The 21,075-nt window shown below is 44.2% G+C and overlaps 1 protein-coding gene across 4 annotated transcripts in view; it reads right to left on the bottom strand.

Annotated features, from left to right (window-relative positions):
• Window positions 1-21,075, bottom strand: part of SEMA5A (semaphorin 5A) — a 549,656-nt gene that overhangs the window by 186,487 nt on the left and 342,094 nt on the right. For all 4 annotated transcript variants that reach the window (XM_075921490.1, XM_075921489.1, XM_006111031.3 and 1 more), the window contains 3 exons: window positions 17,547-17,832; window positions 13,607-13,742; window positions 1,774-1,978 (listed from right to left, as the gene is read on the bottom strand). In XM_075921490.1, coding sequence (XP_075777605.1) covers window positions 1,774-1,978; window positions 13,607-13,742; window positions 17,547-17,832 — 627 coding nt within the window. The remainder of the gene's footprint in view (window positions 1-1,773; window positions 1,979-13,606; window positions 13,743-17,546; window positions 17,833-21,075) is intronic.

The raw sequence follows: 21,075 nt of genomic DNA, 5'->3' as shown, positions 1-21,075 counted from the left end.
CCTATCTTGTACGTAACCCGGGGACTGCCTGTATGCAGGAATGTTTGTGCCATCAGAGCTAAACCTTATATCAGGCTTTATTACTCACTTAGAAGATTTACCCAGTGCTGCTTAGGTCCTTCAGGGCATGGGGCTAGAGCTGTGACAGTGCTGGAGTTAGGGCAGGGTGTGGGCTTGTAGGAGTCAGGGGGCTCTGGATGGTGGCGGGGGTTAGGAGTCAGGGTAGGGAGTTCGGAGGTCGGGGCGGCTCAGGGCAGGGGGTGGGAATGCTGGAGTCAGGTCAGGGTGTTGGGAGGTGTGGGACTCCTTGCGGCAGCTGGGGCAATGGAGGCTGTGCTGCCCAGCCAGCAGCTGCTCCCGAGGCCTTATGCTCTTGCTGCCCCCCTGTGGCTGTTCTGCAGTATAACACTTGCTACTATCAGAGCCCTCCTTTTACACATTATGAGACACAATCAGATTCCAGGCACATCCCATTGTCCTGGGACAATCAAACCGTGACCTTGCTTTAAGTTTTGATAAGAGAAAGCTGAACACAAAATTTGGTGGTCCTAGCTCTTACCATTTAGGAGAAGTCCTTGAACAAACAGACTCATAAACAGACACACACACACTTTCTCTCTCAAACATATAGTAGACGGGGGAGGAAAGGCAGTTGTGAGCTAAATATGGAATACAGTCTTGAAGTAAGAGTGTTTCTACATAGAAAAAAACCTAAATGCAAAATGTGGCAAGTCCTTTCTCATAGCCGTCCTATCCATAGGATGGTTCAGAGGAGGTGCCACATTGGGCGGGGAAGAGGGGGGAGAGAGCATGAGGCCTAGGGCAGCCTGGGAAATTACTGGGTGGTGGGAGGCCGGAAAGGGTTGGGCCCACCTTCAGACTCACCTGTAGTGGCAGAAGCAGAGTGATCCAGCCCCAACCTGTTCCACTCCATCAGCCCCCAGCCATGTCACTGTGCTTCACCATGGCCACAGAAAGCAGAGCGTCCTGACCCCAGCTGGCTCCGTTCCCCCAAGTGATGTGACTGGGAGCCAAACTTGGAAGAGCGCAATGGGCTGGGGCCGAGTGGCTACACTTCCTGCTATCACAGTGAGCGTACAAGTCCCCAACTCCTGCTACCCGCACCAGGTCCCACTATAATCCCCTGGGTTGCATTACTTAGAGGAGGGAGGTTGGGGGAATGGGTGCAATGGGGCAGAGGTGGAACAGAACAGAGACTGGGGGAAGGGATGGAGTTGGGGTGGAATAGGGCAGGAAGAAGTGGGATAGGGTGAGGCCTGAATTGGAAGAGGGGTTATCCTGGGCCCTGCAAATGGTGCTACCTAAAGTACTAAAGTACATAGCATCTTTTTTTTTTGTACTGATATTCTAAATAAGTTTAATCAATTAATCAATCTTCACAAACACCATAATCCCAAAAGACTTTATAAACTCAGGGTGAGATCATAGTCTATGTTTCAAAAACCAAGAAAGAGGAAAAGAAACTCAGCAAGACACCACTGCTGGAGTCTCTCCTCCATTTGAAAAATTAGCCCCATTTTCATGCAGAGGACACAGAGCCTTGATGTTGCACATTTTGTACAAAAGAGCCAGACACCCTGCAGAATGCATAGTGCTTAGCTTATCTACTTCGAACAGAGGAAGGACACAGTTAATTATGTCAAATGACAAACTCGATTCTCCAGGATGGTTTCGACATTCCGACCCTGACACACAGATCATTCAAAAGAATCTCAGATTTTCCATGGTTTTCTCAGCACCATTATGCCATACCTGTGGCCAGATAGATGATATGGAAAAGCATGTCCTTGCCCTGCACCACATCCACTGCCACATGGGAAAATCGACTGTTGTCCTCCATGAAGTAAGGAATTGGAATAACTGGCTGAACCACCTCATGCATTAGAATAAATTTTTGGGCATCCTGAAGATTCCTCTCAGTCAGATTCATGTACTGTCCCTGGTCCATTGTACCACACTGTAAATAAATAAATAAATAAATAAATAAATAAATAAATATTGTAAATACATCTAAAACTCATAAGAAATCTAAGAACCCCGGTGATGAGTTCCAAAATTAACCATTACTTATGTGGGGGAGGGGGTTTTTGGGGGGGGGCAGAGGACTTCATTCCACAATAAGTGAGTATCCATTTACAGGAGGCACTCCGAAAAGGATGAGTCTCCAGATCAGTATGTCCTCTTTATTTGTATTGAGAAGGATCAGTCTGTTCACAAGAAAATGAAGCTGCAATGTTACATGAAGTTGTATCATAACTTCAGAAAAAGATGAGTTATGAAGAATAATTATTTCCATCTCCTGTCATCCATTCCCAATATCCAGCAGTTATAGGCCTGGGGACATTCAGAGCATAGGTTTGCATCCCTGATAATATTAAAAAAAAAATCCTGACAATGTTTGCTAATAGTCTTTGATGGACCCATCCTTTGTGAACTTATCTAATTCTTTTTTAACCCAGTTATACTTTTGGACTTCACAAAAATCTTCTGACTATAAACTCCACAAGTTGACTGTATGTTGTGTTGTTTGCTGCAAACCTGCTGCCTATTAAGTTAAATGGGAAAGCCCTGACTGCTGTATTATGTGAAGGGATAAATAACACTTCCTTATTCATTTTATCCACACTATTCATGATTTTATAGACATCTATCATAGCTTCCTTTTAGTTGTCTCTTTTCCAAGCTTATCAGTTACAGTCTTTTTAGTTTCTCCTTATGTAGAAGCTGCTTTATACCCTTCTCTATATTCGGGATGTTAAAATGTGTTTATTTAGGTAAATGTGTAACTGCTAAAAATTTCAGCCGCTAGTCATTTACATATGGGAGGAGGGGAAGACGGCTCCCCACGTGTACTGGTTCCCATGGAGCCACCTCTGTATCAGAGGCAGCAGTGGCGGCGGGGTAGGGCCGGGGGTGAGGCAGCAGCAGAAAGCTGGTGCTTGCGCCTGCCAAGAAGCAGCAGTGTGGGAGGGCGCCGGTGGCTCCATGGGAGCTGGCATGCACGGGGAGCTGGCTCCCACCTGGTACCCTCTCATACTGAGGCAATAGCGTGGGGGGGGGGGGGTAAGGGCGGTGAGGAGAGGCTGTGTGTAACTGTGCATGTTAACCAATGAGCCCAGGCTCATCGATTAACCATGCACATGCTTTCATGTTCACATCCCTACTCTATATCTTTTCCAGTTCTATGATAGATAGAAATTAGGTATCTATCTATTTGATTTAAGCAGTGTTAACAGCTCTGCAATTTCATATCTGAGTTCTCTCAAAACCTAACCAGTGCCCAGACTTTTGAGTCTTACAGTCAAACATATTATTATAAAAAGGGCTCTAATCAATATTCTCTGTCCTGTTCTGCTTCATCTGAATCATGCAGGCACCAGAAAGGAAGTGAAAACCACCCAGAAATCCCCTACTGGAGATTCTACTTCATGGATATAAAGATCTTTTGCTTCTAAAAAAGCCATAATTTCTTTCAACAACTTCACTAAATTCTACATTTAGTTCTACAAGTCAGACATACAAACCTCAACTTTAGGAGAAAGACTTTGCACTGAGGAGTACCTCAGTAAAAACAAGCTAACTTTGTAACTACCAATATTATAGAGCCATGCTGCTAATCAAATCATATTGTTAGGATCTGCAGAACTTTCTGGGCAGAAAAACAGGACTATATATTTTTTTCTTTTTCAGAAAGTTTCAAATATTGACTCACCTTTGGACTCATAAGTTTCATGATACAGAATCAAAATTGTCAGCCATTTTCAAGGGATGCACAGCATTATAGTTATACTACAGCTAACAACTGTGAATGAAGAGGCACACTGCTCCACAAACTATTTTTATTCCTTACTGCAATGACACATAAGTAGCCTTTGTTAAAGATGCATTAAATTCATGAGCACTTTAGGGGGACATCCCCTATACTTTTCAATGGCAAGTCTGGTTTTGCCGTCCAAATGGTCTGAAGACTGTTAGGATCTGTGTATCTTCTTTCACAGAAACAGTCACCATTTTTCTGATCAGGGATTGGTCAAAACCTTCTTACCCTTTACCATCAAACAATACTCCCTCTTCCCATTGTTCTGGCACAGGGGAAGTGGACACAAGAGTAATGCAGCATGGTTTCACTTGGCCTAAATGCTAATAGTAGTCTCACACTTGAATTCCTTGTTCCTCTTTCATAGACATGAGAATATCAACAGGTCAAAGCTGAACCCTTATACTTCTGCCTTTCCAGACACATCAGCTTTCCCAAGCACATCATGCTTTGGGGTGAGCATAAACATGGTCATAGCTAATACTGAGTGCACTATTTAGAGTGACCCGTGGGGGGCATAGAGCTAGATGGTAAGAGTCTGTGTAAGCAGGTAGCACAGCCAGTCTTGCATTCATCCCAACCACAGTGTGCTGGGTCTCTGTAGTCTCTTCTACATTGTATCAGAGTGAAAATGAATAGAGAGTCAACAGATCAGAGAACATCCCTGAAAAAAGGAGAAAGGGAGAGGGAAGGGGCGGGCAGGAAGGCAAACAAGCAATCTTTCTAGCCCAGCCAGAACAGTGCACAGAGCTAGCAGTTCAACGAGCACAGAAAAGGTCAGAAAATACAGAAAATCCGGAGAGAACTGCTATGATGAGTTCAGGCTCCCACAAACAGTGGGGTAAGGAAAGCAAGAGACACTGAAACTAAGGCTAGGTCCACAGCAACATCAGCTTGCTTCCTGAAAAGTTACCCCACCTTACTCCATACAGGAGGACCTGGTAAAACAGCAGAGATGAGTACATCTGACTGAGACTTTTCCCAACCCCTCAGCCCCCAACAGAATTTAATTTCCTACACTGTGAGGGATAGCCACTCTGTGTAAGCAGATTCCAGAGGTTCCATCTGGCTCATGCCAGCAATCAGAGGAGAAACAATACCCTGCTCTGTACAGTGCGACTTGCAGCAGACAATATTATCCTTCCCAGAAGCCTCACAGCTGCTCACATAAAACAGCCCAGTATAATTAAAGTAGTACTGGAGAAGCATTTCATGTTACAGCACCATATGATTTGTGAGAAAGCACAATTTCACTTACGTAAGCAAGAGAAGGGTGAGTCAGTGAATGATTTCATAGCAACTCTGCACAATCTAATCCAACACTGAAATGTTCCACATGCAAGAAATGTCTAAAAGGGGCCCATTACGCAGCAGGCTGCTGGTCTCAATCTACGGCAACAGCTGTCTTTCAAGACAATGACCTAAAAGACACTGAGCTCGCCCATTTGGAGCAATAGGAGATGAGCATGAAACCCCAGAATTAATCACAATAATCACCATAGGAAACCTATGAAATAACAGGCCCGTACGCCGGAATTTCTGTGGGGGATGTATGCTTTTTTTGTAAATGTGGATAACAATTTTTTTTAAATATAAAGGAGTTCAAAATAGTCATGCAATAACTGTGCATAAGAGAAGTTAATGAAAAAATTGAGTGGAAACAGTGATTGGTAAAATCATTTCGTTATAACATACTAAAAATGTATACAGTAATAAAGGTTTTACAGAAATTACCTTCTGGGATCATGGCGGGCAGCGCGACCGCCATAGCCACCCATTCCCGTGGCTCCCTTTGCCTGCTGCTGCTCTATCTGCTTGGTGAGGTCAGCGCTAGGTGAGTGGGGGCGGGGTATCTAGCTAGCGGGGCCAGGCCCAGGCCACTCCTGAGTGGAACACATTGTTCTCCCGGCCCTGTTATACTGCCATTAGCCCCAACCACCCATCCCCCCACAACACAGCGCTCTCCCATCTCCCTAACAGTGGTGCTCAAACTTTTTGGTCCGTGGCCCACCTGGCTCAATGCAAACCTTTCCATGGCTCTCTGTTAATTATATAATTACGCCCGAGTCATTTTGCTCATGCTGCAGCTAGGGAGAATGGTTTAACGTAACCAGTAAGAAAGGCGATATTCAATTATTAAACAGATTAAGCAGTTTAACTTTTTCATATTAGTTTATCAAGGTCTTGTTTTAGTAGACTACCACTTGACATATTTTTATCCTATATAAGCCAAGCAAAACCAGGACATTGTCATCTGATGGTGCAGTCTTCCTTCAGGAACAATCATCTTGTCTGTGACACCTAGCAGCACATACCAATATAGGGTAGCACAATGCACACATTAGAAAAGATGTCCTAGCCACTATACATAGCCATATGAATATTTCAGAGACTTTCTAGCGAGCATAAAACTTCATGTGAAAACTGATCACAAATGCCTCCAAGTACTGAAAAAGAAGGAAAAGGCAGATGAATTACTGAATCAAGTGATGACTCACTGCAAAGAAAGCTGGACAAAACATATAGTAAGAAAGCTCTGTGATATCACATTGGATGGTTTCCAATAAATGTGACCCGCAACCAACTAGTTATCCCTACATCAATGTAACAGGAAATCCTCGACAGACTGCATGAGAGACCCCCAAGGTATTACAAAATACATAGAGAGAGCTAGTCTGGCAGCCTGCTCTGAGCAAACAACTACAACAGAGTGTTGAGAAATGTGATATTTGTGCTCACATGAGAACCAATCTGCTGGAAGCCGTACTACCATCTGCTCTACAACAAAGGCCATGGCAGACAGCTGGTATTGATCTTTTATATCTGGTCAATGTAGCCTGATTATTTCTCAAGATTCACTGAAATTGCCAAATTGCTTAATAACTCATTGTGTTCGTGCTCTCGAGGGTCCAAGACAACTACAGTGCAGACTCGAGTAGCATGCAAAAGTCTACTGAGTTTACTGAAGCAGCTGCCCGTGCACCATGAGTAGAGAGTCCCTGAAATCATATTGTTAGGTCCTTCTGACCTTGCCAAGCCAGCACAATAATCTTTATAATACATCAAAGAAATAGTCCCAGGAAGAAAAGAAACTCATTAGCCTTGTGCCAGCCCTACCTTCTACTCAGAGCTGGTCTTAGGGGTGGGCGAGCCAGGCGGTTGCCCGGGGCCGCCATCAGAGCTGGTCTTAGGGGCGGGCCATGACTACATTTCAGCCCCACCTCCCAAATCCTCCCCCCAGGTTTCCCTGGTTACTCCCCGATCCTTTTTTTTGTTTTGCTTGACAAATTGTTGTCCGGTATTTTTTTTGAAACCATCAGGCAAACCTACGGGCGAGCCGAGCGGTTGCCCAGGGCCGCTAATTGGTTAGGAATGGCCCTGCTTCTACCAGAGGGGTTATGGAAACCAGCAGTCTTTCCAGAAGTTCTGGGCTGGTCCTCTCCACAGGAAGCAAAAGATAGGTCTCTTCTCCTCCCTGGTCAGACAACTAATAAGCCATTCCTTCCAATTTTAATTGCCCTTAATTACCTGACTGCAAGTGCAGGTATAGCAGAATAGGGCTGAGTAGGCTCACAGTGGCTGATACATGGATCTGGAAGAATGGGTGAAGGGGTATGGAACACAGGCCTTCCTGTCAAAGGTAGGGGCTCAGGCAGAGACAGGAGCACCCTGGCAGTGAATGCCTGGCTGCGAAGATGGTGTCACCAGGAGGGCGTTGGCTTCCTTGACCACAGGATGCTATCCCATGGACTGCTAAGCAGGGATGGGGTTCACCTTTCAAGGAAGAGGAAGAGAGTATTTGGACACAGACTAGCTAACCTCGTGAGAAAGGCTTTAAACTCGGTTCTACAAGGGCAGATGACCAAAGCCCACAGGTAAGTGAAAAACATGGAGACCTGGGAGATGGGCCAGAAATGGGAGGTAGCATGGGCTATAATAGCAGAGTTAAAGGAGGGGCAAGGGAACACTGGGGGACCAAATCAAATCAGTATCTTATATGCCTGTATACAAATGCAAGAAGTATGGGGAATAAGCAAGAAGACCTTGAAGTGCTAATAAACAAACAGAACTATGACATAGTTGGTACCACAGACACTAGGGGTACGTCTACACTACATGGCTCCGTCGATGGAGCCATGTAGATTTGTTTATTGGGCAAAGGGAAATGAAGTGGCGATTTAAATAATCGCCGCTTCATTTAAATTTACATGGCTGCCGCGCTGAGCCGACAAACAGCTGATCAGCTGTTTGTCGGCTCCGCGCGCTAGTCTGGACGCTCCCCTGCTGACATCAAAGCCCTTTGTCGGCAGCCCCGGTAAACCTCATCCCACGAGGAATAACGGGGCTGCCGACAAAGGGCTTTGATGTCGGCAGGGGAGCATCCAGACTAGCGTGCTGAGCCGACAAACAGCTGATCAGCTGTTTGTCGGCTCAGCGCGGCAGCCATGTAAATTTAAATGAAGCAGCGATTATTTAAATCGCCGCTTCATTTCCCTTTGCCTACAACCCTCATCTACATGGCTCCGTCGATGGAGCCATGTAGTCTAGACACAGCTTTGGTGAGATAATACACACAAATGGAATATTGGTATAGAAGGGTATGGCTTGCTCAGGAAGGATAGGCAGGGGGAAAAAGGGAGGAGGTGTTGCCTTATATATTAAAAATGAATACACTTGGACAGAGGTGGAGATGGACATAGTAGACAGACTTGTTGAGAGTCTCTGGGTTAGATTAAAGGGGTAATAAACAAGGTGTCATGATACAGGTCTTCTAGGGTACATCTAAACTACATGCCTCCGTTGACGGAGGCATGTAGATTAGACAGATCGGCAGAGGGAAATGAAGCCGTGATTAAAATAATCGCGGCTTCATTTAAATTTAAATGGCTGCCCCGCTCTGCCGATCAGCTGTTTGTCGGCAGATCGGGGCAGTCTGGACGCGCCGCGTCGACAAAGAAGCCTTTCTTGATCGGCACAGGTATGCCTCGTGAAACCAGGTTTACCTGTGCAGATCAAGAAAGGCTTCTTTGTCGACGCGGCACGTCCAGACTGCCCCGATCTGCCGACAAACAGCTGATCGGCAGAGCGGGGCAGCCATTTAAATTTAAATGAAGCCGCGATTATTTTAATCGCGGCTTCATTTCCCTCTGCCAATCTGTCTAATCTACATGCCTCCATCGACGGAGGCATGTAGTCTAGACACACCCCTACAGACTACCTACTCAGGCAGAAGAGGTGGAAGAAGCTTTTTTTAAACAACTAACAAAATAATCTAAAGCGCAGGATTTGGTGGTGATGGGGGACTTCAACTATCTAGACATATGTTGGGAAACTAAAAGAGCAGGGTACAGACTATCCAGTAAGTTCTTGGAATGTATTGGAGACGATTTTTTATTTCAGAAGGTTGAGAAAGCTATTGTGGGGAAGCTGTTCTAGATTTGATTTTAACCAATAGGGAGGAACTAGTTGAAAATTTGAAAGTGGAAGGCAGCTTGGGTGAATCATAGAGTTCATGATTCCAAGAAATGGCAGAAGGGAGAACAGCAAAATAGAGACAATGGATTTCAGGAAGGCAGATTTTAGTAAACTCAGAGAGCTGGTAGGTAAGTCCCATGGGAAGCGAGACTAAGGAAAAAACAACTGAAGAGAACTGGCAGCTTTTCAAAGGGACATCTGTGTAGGAAAGTCAGAAAGTATGGTAAGAGACCACTTACCATACTTTCTTAACCAGGAGATCTTACATGACAACACAGGTATGCAGGGGCAAGATAAGAAAGGCAAAGGCACAAAATGAGCTGAATCTAGTTATAGACATAAAGGGTAACAAGAAGAAATTCTATAAGTATGGCTATGTCTAATCTATGCTCCTCTGTCGGCAGAGGGATGTAAATTAGATGTATTGAAAGCGCAAATGAAGCGGGGATTTAAATATCCTGTGCTAAATTTGCATAATGGCTGCCGCCCCTTTTTTTCAAAACGGGGCTTTTTGAAAACAATCGGCAGTTTATATCAGACATTTTCGACAGAAATGCCCCATTTTGAAAGATCCTGTACTCCTCAAAAAATGAGGAGGACAGTGGGGACAGCGCTGCCAAGTCCAGGTATGTGTGCGGCCCTGATAGAGACCCTAACCCCTCTCCCAGCCATGGGAATCCCAGCTATGGGATTCCATTGCAGCTGGACACCTCCCTTGCCTGCTTGTCCATGGGACAGGGGGGCAGAAAGCATGTTCCCCGTGGGGACCTCTGGGCCCCTGTGGGGCAGGGCCCACTATCCAGGCCACACATGGCCTTGGTCCTGGGACATCACCTCCTTCTGACCTGAGAACTGTTGCTCTCAGCTCACTGATGAGGGCAAGGCCTCAGAGACAATATCTCCAGGGATTACTGACCACCTCTCTTTATTCTCCCCAGCCAGACTGGCCGTGACTGTGGGGCAATCACCAGCTTCTGAGACAGTCGCTTGATGCTCGGGGAGCCGCAGGTGTCAGAGGGTCCACAAGAACCTAATGAGAGAGCACTTGTCCGTCCTCAGAGACATACAGCAGACTCTGGACCAGAACGCCCAGGACGACGCATAATGGTGGGCCCAGATGTGGACCAAGCTGCTGCAGCAAGGCTGCAACATCTGTGCTACTATCCGGGGATGATGGTGTACATGCCTCCTATCCCTGTTCCCCCACCACAGCCATGCCTGACCCAGCTCTTCCTGCCATGCCTGACCCCGCTCCAGCCCTCCCTCCTGCCTATTCCCCTGTTCTCCCAGGACCCCCTCACCGCTGAGGTTTCTGAGGTCCCCAGATATAAGGTGGAAGTACCATCTGAACCATGCGCCAGTCTCAGCCCTAGCTCTGAGACTCTCTCCCCCGCTTAAATGTTCTCACTCCCCCTCCCCATACCCAGGTTCTCAGCCTCTCTCTTCTCTCCTCATATCGAGGTTCTCAGCCTCCCTCCCTCCCTCCCAGTTACTTTTATCCCAAATAAAAAAGCAAACAGTTATTTTTTTTCAAAACTAAACAGTTTTTTTTATTTTGGCTGCAGGGAAGAAGTATTATTAGGGGGAAGAGAAGGGTTGTTGTGGGAAAGGTAGAAAGGGGCAAGGCAGTAGCCCCTAGTAGGGTGGCCCTGGGGAGAGTTACTTGAGACCTTCAGAGAAAGACTCCCTCAGGACCTCCTGAATGAGCACCCCCACCTGATGGGCCTAGTGGATGGCAGCTGTGCACAGCTGCTCGAAGGCCCATCCCTCCCAGCCCGCCTCTGCCCCCCACCCTGGAAGAAAGGCCTCCCCCTTCCGCTCCACAATGTTGTGGGGAACACAACAGGCTGACACTACCTGGGGGATGTTGTGCTCCCCCATATCGAGGCAGGTCAGGAGGCACCTGAACCACGCCTTCATGTGCCTAAAGGCGCATTCCACCTGGATGTGGGCCCTGTCCAGACAGGCATTGAAACTGTTCCTGCTTGGGTGCAGGTGACCAGTGTATGGCTTCATCAGCCACAGCATGAGGGAGTAAGCTGCATCCCTCATGATGTACAGTCGTATCTCCACATCCCCAACTTGGAAGTTGTGCTCAGGGAAGAAAGTGCTAGCCTCCAGCTTCTGGTACAGGCTTGAGTTGTGGAAGACACGGGCGTTGTGCGCCCTTGCCGACTAGCTGACAAAAATGTCACTAACTGTCCGCGGTGGTCGACCACAGCCTGCAGGACCACGGAAAAGTATCTCTTTCAGTTTAGTGATAGAAATGTAGCCGTGTTAGTTTGGTGTAGCTGAAACAAAGTACAGGACTATGTAGCACTTTAAAGACTAACAAGATGGTTTATTAGATGATGAGCTTTCGTGGGCCAGACCCACTTCCTCAGATCAAATAGTGGAAGAAAATAGTCACAACCATATATACCAAAGGATACAATTTAAAAAAATGAACACATATGAAAAGGACAAATCACATTTCAGAACAGAGGGGGAATACAGGGGAGGGGGGAAAGGAAGGTAAATGCCTGTGAGTTAATGATATTAGAGGTGGGGAAGGGGAGATGTCTGTGAGTTAATGGTATTAGAGGTGATAATTGGGGAAGCTATGCATGCATCTCAGCTAGCTTTAGGCAACAGCACCCGGAAGCAAGTGCTGACCTAATGCCCTTCCTGAACTGGTTCCAGGTGGCGTTAAGTGTGAGATAGCGTCCAATCAGTGTGGACACTATCTTTTGAAATAGCACATCACTATTTTGTTGCGCTTTTTGCGTCTGGACGCTCTCTTTCTAAATAAGCTTTTCCGGAAGATCTCTTCCACAAAAGCTTATTCCGAAAGAAGTTTGCAGTCTAGACTGAATGACCTCTTCAGGTCTCTTCCAAACCTAATCTATGAACCTGCATAAATGGAATATAAAGTCAGCCGTGCATAGGTGGCAGCCAGAGTATACTTGATTTTGTAATCTCTCTCTACGGTATACATAAAGTTTGATGAGACAGATGGAACTTTAGTTTTTCATGTATCAAGAACCACTGGTAGAACACAATGCAAGCTTGGGCACTGAGCTTACAATCTGGTTTGGGTGGATGGACCCCTATACCCACACAGAGCCTAACTGAAGATAATAGTAACTTCATGGAAATGCATTAAATGCAATGGCAGAATCATGGCTTTTTACTGCAGTAATAACACCACATTCCTGTCTCCCCTGAATCAAAACTCTGTGTGTGCACAGTGTTTTGGGGGTGGCGAGTCAACATGTGCTTATTTTCATGAAAAACTCCTGTGAAACACAATAAACTTTTTAAAAACTCAAATATTTTGCATGAAATTTCATGTGATGTTCTGGCTATTGTTAAAAACTGAAAAGACACTTTTTGTGAACCTGGGGAGTGGAGGATTTGTCTTCAAAGGCCACATGCTCAAGAGATTTCTAAGCAGGGGAGGGGCTCATCCTTCTCTTTCAAATTTAAGAGTAAAAATATTTATACAAAAATGCCTTAATCCCTTTTTTTGCCTATTTCTCTGAGTAATTTTCATTCCCTCCGTATTTCACAAAATCAAATTGTGGGGAATATAAATTATCCGAGATATACTGTGTCCCAGTAAATACTGTGTTAAAAGCTCAACAGATTTTACTCAATATTGTCCTTAAATTGTCTTTTCTTCCTTTGGCGAATTTGGATATAAGGAAACAGAAGGACATATATTGCCAATTATCAATGCCACTGTTCCATAATGTGAACCAATCTCTGTAAAGTGCAGCTCATTTCACTGATATCTATCTGAACAGATTTGTTTGCCAGTTAGCTGGACTACCGTCTTTTGGCGTATATAATCCATGGGTTATACATGTATTTACAAACCCCACTCCCTCCCTATGGTGTATACATGTCTGCAGGGTATACAAGTTTATTTTTACTCATCTGTGCTGCGGTCTCCATTCCCCCTGCCCGGAGGAGGGTGGGTTGCGCCTGGCTGCGGTTGCACAGAGCCTGGGTGTGAGTGTGGCTCCCCTCCTGCAGGCCGGCCAGCTCGCCTACGCTGCGCTCTACATTACCCCCGCTGGCAGCAGGTACGTGCAATTATCTTAAAGTAGTGTATATAACCTGCGGGTTATATATGTCCGCAGGTTATCTAAAATTTTTTTTACTCATTCAGGAAAAACGGCGGGTTATATACGCTAATTTACGGTAGTTCCAGATACAATAACTCCAACGACTTGTCTCTCAGTCTGTAATCTGATACCTTTAAACTGTGCTTTAAAGAAGTTTGTTGAGGACTAGCGCCCTACGTACCTGGAAATTAGGGTTGGGATTGGGGTAAGGCAGCCAGGCAGAGCGGGAGTTCTCCTGAAATTTGAATGGTCCACTGAAGGCCTGAGTTATCGCACTCAGGTTGAAAACACAAACTGCAGAGGCAGCTATGCTGTTCCTGCAAAACAAAACAAAACAAAACCAAGATAAATAGAGACACTGAGGAATTAATTACCTGCCCACAAAAAGCAACATTTCCTCTTATTAACTCTGCAACTCTATGAGTAGTTCACAATATAGTTGGGGCCAATCAGAAAGTGGTCAGGGCCAAAGTTCAATTGCTCCCAGCAGCAGCACATCATGGGCACCCTGATAGTACTTTAAATGTGCCCTGGCTTAGCAGCTGAGGGTGGGAGAGTAAATCTGCGCAAAGTTTCAGGAGCCCTAATGAATATAAGAGGTGTCCTCTTGATGATTACTGCAACCATTTGAGTGACTCAAGCTCTTAATCTTCAAAGCACTTTATAAACATTAACTAGCCATTCTCACTACATCCCAGTGTGACACATACTGAAAGTATCAACATCCCCATTTTTTAGATGGGAAAACTAAAAATGAGAAAAGTGGCTTGTCGAGAATATAGAGGGATCTAGGACTGAAACTCAGGAATTCCTGCTTCCTAATCCTGTTCTTTTACAATCTTGACTTCATGCATCAGAGCTACCACTCTTCCATCTCACGGTTCATCAATATTCCTCCTTCTTTAATCAGCCGGTTGCACTGTGAGAGCGCTAAGGGTACATCTAGACTACATGCCTCTGTTGCCAGAGGCATGTAGATTAGGCTACCAGGCATAGGAAAATGAAGTGGTGATTTAAATAATCGCCGCTTCATTTAAATTTACATGGTTGCCGCGCTGAGCCAACAAACAGCTGATCAGCTGTTTGTCAGCTCAGCGCTGTAGTCTGGATGCGCGGGTGTCGACATCAAAGGCATTTGTCGACCACCCAGGTATACCTCATCCCAGGAGGCATACCTGGGTGGTCGACAAATGCCTTTGATGTCGACACCTCCACGTCCAGACTACAGAGCTGAGCCGACAAACAGCTGATCAGCTGTTTGTCGGCTCAGCGCGGCAGCCATGTAAATTTAAAGGAAGCGGCGATTATTTAAATCGCCGCTTCATTTTCCTATGCCTGATAGCCTAATCTATAGACAGAGGCATGTAGTCTAGACGTACCCTAAGTCTGTTCCCTTTGAAATACGCCCAAGTTCTTGCAGGATGAAAAACTAAGAGATCTACACTCAAGCCCACATCTTCAAAGTAACACTATCCCTATGGACAACAGGTGCCCACTGGTTGGCAAAATAAGCCCATAAGCAAGTAACTTGAACTTAACATTCTGCAATATCAAAGCGTATGTCTACACTAGCTTGTTAATTCGAGTTAAGTAGGCAAATCAGGCAACGAGGAGTAACAGTTAATCCGAACTAAGGACTTAGTTCGGATTAACTTTAAACTGCCACGTGTAACCGCGAGCAGTTCGTTCGAACTAAGGGGGATTTAAAAATGATAGCCAGACGGGAACATGCAAGTAAAGCCTGGGATATTTAAATCCCGGGCTTCATTTGCAACTCTGGTTGCCTGATTTGTCTACCTAGCTCGAATTAACGAGCTAGTGTAGACATACCCAAAGAGTTAAGCACCGGCCAAGCCAGCTATACCATTCCCCTATTTTCATGTTGAAATGAGAAATAAAGTACAACAGTGTGTTAATTTAGCACAATGTAAGCAATATAGATGTGTATACTGTAACTGTGAGAACTCCAAAAATGGGACTCTGCTGCAAATTACAACTTCATTTTGGCATAACAACATAAATAAAGCTAACTCGAAAAAAAAAGAGCAGTATTTGAGAGGTTTAAAATATTTATAAAAATGCTTTTAGCAAAAGCAAAATAAATTGAATGCCTAACAGCTCACAGTGAATTAAGGCTTGGAATTACTTTTTTAACCATATCCATAACTCATGGAACTAAACTCCTGATTTGTCCTTTTGTACAATGTAAGATAAATGGAGAAATAATGAAGCAGGCGGACAGTTACACTAACTTCCACTGTGGGCAAAACTGCTGACAAGTGGTCAACACAGCATTTATTTCTTCTAACCTACTCTGTTGTTTAAACAAGGCTTTAGAAAGCAAATCTACTGTTTAAGCTTCAAATTGTTATTGTTCAAATTTATTGGGAAGAGAAAATAATCCCTGGGGATCAGATCTGCCGACTGAACAAACAGTGTATCAGTATGGATTTACAACCATGGCAGAAAAGCACTTTGACTCTTTATGCTTGTCAGTCACATTGGAAAAAAACAAAAACTAGCAGATGAAAGTAAGTTTCATATTAGCTATGTGTACACAAGCAATTCACATAAAAAATGCTAAACCCTTGTCTGAATTACTGTAATAGGCAGCCTGCTCCTCATTACTGGACCCCCTGGAGCCTTTTGCCTTTCTGATTGCTGGGGTCCACAAAATGCATAACATTTTCATTTATAGGAGCAAGACGACAAAACAGGTATTCGAGACAAAGATTGCACTGTTAGGAGGAAAGAGCAAGCATTCTTCCTTCTTGGGCATTATTTTTTCGAGATGGGTCATTGGATTAGGTAGACCACTGGTTTGAACCAGTAGAACAGAACAGTCAACATATGTCAGTGCAAGACTATCTGTCCGCACAGTATCATAGAATCATAGAACACTAGAATTGGAAGGGACCTTGAGAGGTCATCGAGTCCAGTCCCCTGCCCTCACAGCAGGACCAAGCACTATCTATGTCAGGGGTGGACAAAAGGGCCTCTGAGGGCTGGATCTGGCCTGCGAAGTGGGTTGATTTGGCCCTCAGATGCCCTGTCGCTTCCTTGCTCCCAGGCCAATCAGGGCCTAGGGATGGGGGACAGAGAGACTTTGCACGATCTTGTCTTTCCCCAGGACAATCAGGGCTAGGGCTGGGTCAGGAGGGAGGGGAAGAGGGACACAAATTCTTCTCCTGCCCTGTCCCCACCCTGCAAGGAGTGTGCAGTGGTTAGAAGCTCTGTGTGCTCCTGGCAGGTTGGGAGGAAACTTTGTGCATTTTCTCCCCACCCCCGAAGCCAATCAGGGCTTGGGGGCAGAGGGAGCACACAAAGTCTCCTCCTGCCCTGCAATGGGCTCAGCACTTAAAGTCAACCACCAGCTGCCAATCAGCTGGCAGTTGACTCTAAGCGCCGCACTCCCTTGCAGGATCAGGGTAGGGAGTGAGAGATTTTTCTATGCTCCCCTTCACCCAGGCCCTGACTGACCTGGGGGCAGAGAGGCAAGTGCATGAAGTCTCCTCCCTCCAGCAGGGGTAGGGCACCTAAAGGGAACTGCCAGCTGTTCAAAACAGCTGGCATTTTCTTTTTTTTGGGGGGGGGGAGGGAGGACAGGGGCAAAGACTGTGGGTGGGGAAGCATGGAAGTGTCCTGGCCCCACCCCTTCCACCTGAGGCCCTGCCCCTTCTGGTGGCCCGGGGCCATTTCAAAAATTTGCAAAGTGGCCTCCAATCAAAAATTTTTGCCCACACCTGGTCTAGATCATCCCTCATAGATGTCTATCCCAGTAACTCTTAAATATCTCCAATGATGGGTATTTCACAACTTCCCCCGGCAATTTATTCCAGTGTTTAATCATTCTGACATTTAGGAAATTTTTCCTAATGTCCAACCTTAACTTTGCTTGCTTCAATTTAAGCCCATAGCTTCTTGGCCTATCATCAGCGGCCAAGGCAAACAATTTTGCTTGGTCCTCCTTGTAACACCCTTTACACTGGTTTTAAAATAATAATTATCATTAATAATTATTATTTAAAATTATTATCCAAGAGCCAGAAGGGAGCTTGAGAGCCTTAGAATTTACTCTGAATATAACAGTAAAATAAACAAAAAGATTGTAAGTTACATACACATTAGTGGTAAAGATCCCATAGATCAAGTCCAATTCTGGCAGAAAGAAAGTGCTTTGTAGTTCATTATAGTAAAATGGAATTTCTCCTGGGCGAGAGCAGTTCAGACGAGCCTTCATAAAGGTTGTCCAGGTGTCCTCTAGCAAAAATCTGCCCCCTATGTCATTTTTACACACCCGAGCAGCCCGAGAAAAGACTGTTTTCCCACAGTCATGTTCTACTGCATTCTCTCGGAAGAAGAAGTATGTGAAGTTTCCAATGTCATAGGATGACACAAAATTTGGCTCTGAAAAGTTGGAGAAAATAATTAATGTCAGGTATAGTACATATACTTCTGATATCTGCTTGAAATCTAAATTTTCATCATCAGTACATCAGTCTGAGAAAGTATATTTTTTTTCTAAAATTCAAAATGATTATTTTTTCCATGTTAAAATAAGGCATATGATGACAATATTCATGCAGACATTAAATAGAATTCTGCACTTCTGCACATCATGAGGAGACTGTAGAGACAGCAGATACTGAACACATGATTTAAGTTTTTGTTATAAAAAACAGCAATTTCTAAACTGCATGTAGTATAATAAATTATGCCCTGATAAGCACAGATATCACTCTATCCCTATTCTTCAAGGGCTTGATCATGTGGCTACTGAAGTCAATGGTAAAATTCCAGTTGAGTTAAAAGCACAGGATGAGGCACCAAAATATTAAGCATGTGCTTAAGTGCTTTGATGCAAAGAAAGAGACTGCTGAAAGTGAACCTTTGAGAGCAAAATAAACTGGTTTTATCAATATATCAATTAAAACCTTCATCACACTTTAGAATATTTTGGTTCTCTCTAAAAAACAAAACTAAATAAAAAAATGATGCAGCAAATTTATTCTGGCAAGGAAGAAAAACACATTCAACAAGAAATTAGCAAATAAACAATAGTGATATAAGAAATAAGGAACAAAATAAAAAAATTAAGAATTCTGGAGACCAGAGAAAACAAAAATATGGGACTTTTCCAGTAAGACTTATGGAAGCTAAAAAGCATCCATTAGCTCGATGGAGATGGACAACTTGGTAATTTCTTAAAGGCAAAGCACATTAGCTATACTGACACATGGACCAGGAGAACCATGATTGTAAAAAACGGATGCCTCTTAACAGAAATGCAAGATTTGTATATTTTACAGTGTACATTTCCAGAATTCACTGTAAAAATATTTAAAATAAATAAATAAAAACACACCGCCCTGGATGAAAAACACTTTTTCCAACATACCTTGCTAGATAACTTTAGTAATAGAGCCAGTAAAAACATTTTCAACTGAACAGTTTTCTATCAGAAAATGCCGGTTTGATAGACTTGAAATATTCTGCAAGATCAGGTCATGTCCTCTTCAACTTTGATGGAAACCAGGCACCTAGGGAGGCTGCCTAGCTTCCATTTATTTCCCCCAGCACCCAAGGCTCCCTGCCAATCCTATCAGCAGGCTGGCGTCCCAGGGATTCCTGGCTTCCCAGGCAGCCAGCTCTCCAGCTGGCTGCCTCTTCAGCTTTCCAGAGGGTAGACAGGTGGGTGGACTGCCCCTCCTCCTGGGTGGTTGTCTTCCTGGGATGGCTGGTTTTCCAAACAGCCAGCTCCCTATCTAGCCTTCTGTCTGAAGGCCAGTTGAGGAGCTGGGAAGCGGGGTAACCCATGGGGCATAGGAAATTGGGCACTCCACCAGTCTGCCAGGCAGGCTGCTGTGGAATATGGGATCCTGAGGAGCATAGATGATGTTTATGAAACAAAACATTTCAGAATTTCAGTCCCATGAAAAATGTTGACTTTTTTTCATCTGATTTATGATTTTTTCCCTAAAATACTCTATTTTTTGTGGATCAAAAATTTTGTTTTATCACCAGTTCTATTTATCAGAAGTTATGTGTAGAAAATACTAATTACCTAAGGAAAATAGGACCTGGCCTTCTATGTTTGCATGGCACCTAGTACACTATGGGTGCTAAAGTAAAAAAAAGTCATACATAATAGTAATGATCTATTTCCAGTAGCAGTACTGTGCAAGCAGAAATAGAAACAGTTCCTTCCTCAAAAAGCTTGAAATCATAACACTAGTTAATATAATTGCATAAGTTACTATTAAAATAATCATGATTAAACACAAGATTAAAATAGTTGTGATTAATCACTGTTAAACAATAACAGAACACCAATTTAAATGTATTATAACTTTTGGGTGTTTTTCTACATTTTCATATATGTTGATTTCAATAACAAAACAGAATGCAAACTATATAGCACTCACTTAAACTTATTGTTTTTAATTAAATATTTTTCAGTCCGTCTCAGACACATACTGTAGTGCAATCTCTTTTTCATGAAAATACAACTTACAAATGTAGAATTATTATCATTACATAACTGCAATAAAAACAAAACAATGTAAAAGTTTAGACCCTACAAGTCAATGCATGAAGGACATACTAATATTTAGTATATCTTGTATGTAAATATTTTGCCATACCGCTACAACAGTGCCATGTGACTGTCAGGTGACATTATAAAGACGAATCAAGCAGCAATATCTCTGAAAATGTAAATGAACTTGTTTTTCATTGCAATTGGCTAAACAAGAAGTGAAACTGAGTGGACTTTTATGAGGTGGATTGAAAAATTACGATTTATTTTATCTTTTTTGCTGGGCAAATATTAATCATACAAAATAATGTAAAGTGAGCATTGTAGATGTTGTATTCTGCAATGTAATTTAAAATCAATATATTTGAGAATGTGGAAAAACATCCAAACTATTTATAATAAATTTAAATGTATGTTCTACCATTGTTTATGGGCTTCCAGAATCAGTCACCTGCTGGCAATCGCAGGGTCCTAGTGCTCCCTCTTCTGCCATTCTCTAGTGTCACTCTAGCAGCCTGAGCAGAGTAGGCTGATCTTGACCCTGCCTCTGCCCTTCCAGGTTTCCACCTCATAGGGAGAGATGGACCCTTCACGTTTACAGCTCCACTGCACAGGGGCTCCCTCCTAGCACAGGTGTGTGCTATCTAATCTCCATTGCCCAGCATTGGTGTTTCCCCAGTGCCCCACCCCTTTCAGCTTTCCAGCAGCAGGCTCTGGTCTTTGAGTTCCCTGTCCTGTGGTACCAGCACTCAAGGTTCCAAAACTCCACCACCTCCACGAAGACTGGCAAATTACAGAAAAACAGCACGGCTACGTCTACACTGGCCCCTTTTCCGGAAGGGGCATGTAAATTTCACCAGTCGTCGTAGGGAAATCCGCGGGGGATTTAAATATCCCCCGCGGCATTTAAATAAAAATGTCCGCCGCTTTTTTCCGGCTTTTAAAAAAGCCGGAAAAGAGCGTCTACACTGGCCCCGATCCTCCGGAAAAAGCGCCCTTTTCCGGAGGGTCTTATTCTTAGGAATAAGAGCCTCCGGAAAAGGGCACTTTTTCCGGAGGATCGGGGCCAGTGTAGACGCTCTTTTCCGGCTTTTTTAAAAGCCGGAAAAAAG

Source organism: Pelodiscus sinensis, chromosome 2 (genome assembly GCF_049634645.1).
Source record: "Pelodiscus sinensis isolate JC-2024 chromosome 2, ASM4963464v1, whole genome shotgun sequence".
In the NCBI taxonomy this organism is placed as follows: domain Eukaryota; kingdom Metazoa; phylum Chordata; order Testudines; family Trionychidae; genus Pelodiscus; species Pelodiscus sinensis.
This window is presented reverse-complemented; position numbering and strand designations above follow the sequence as displayed.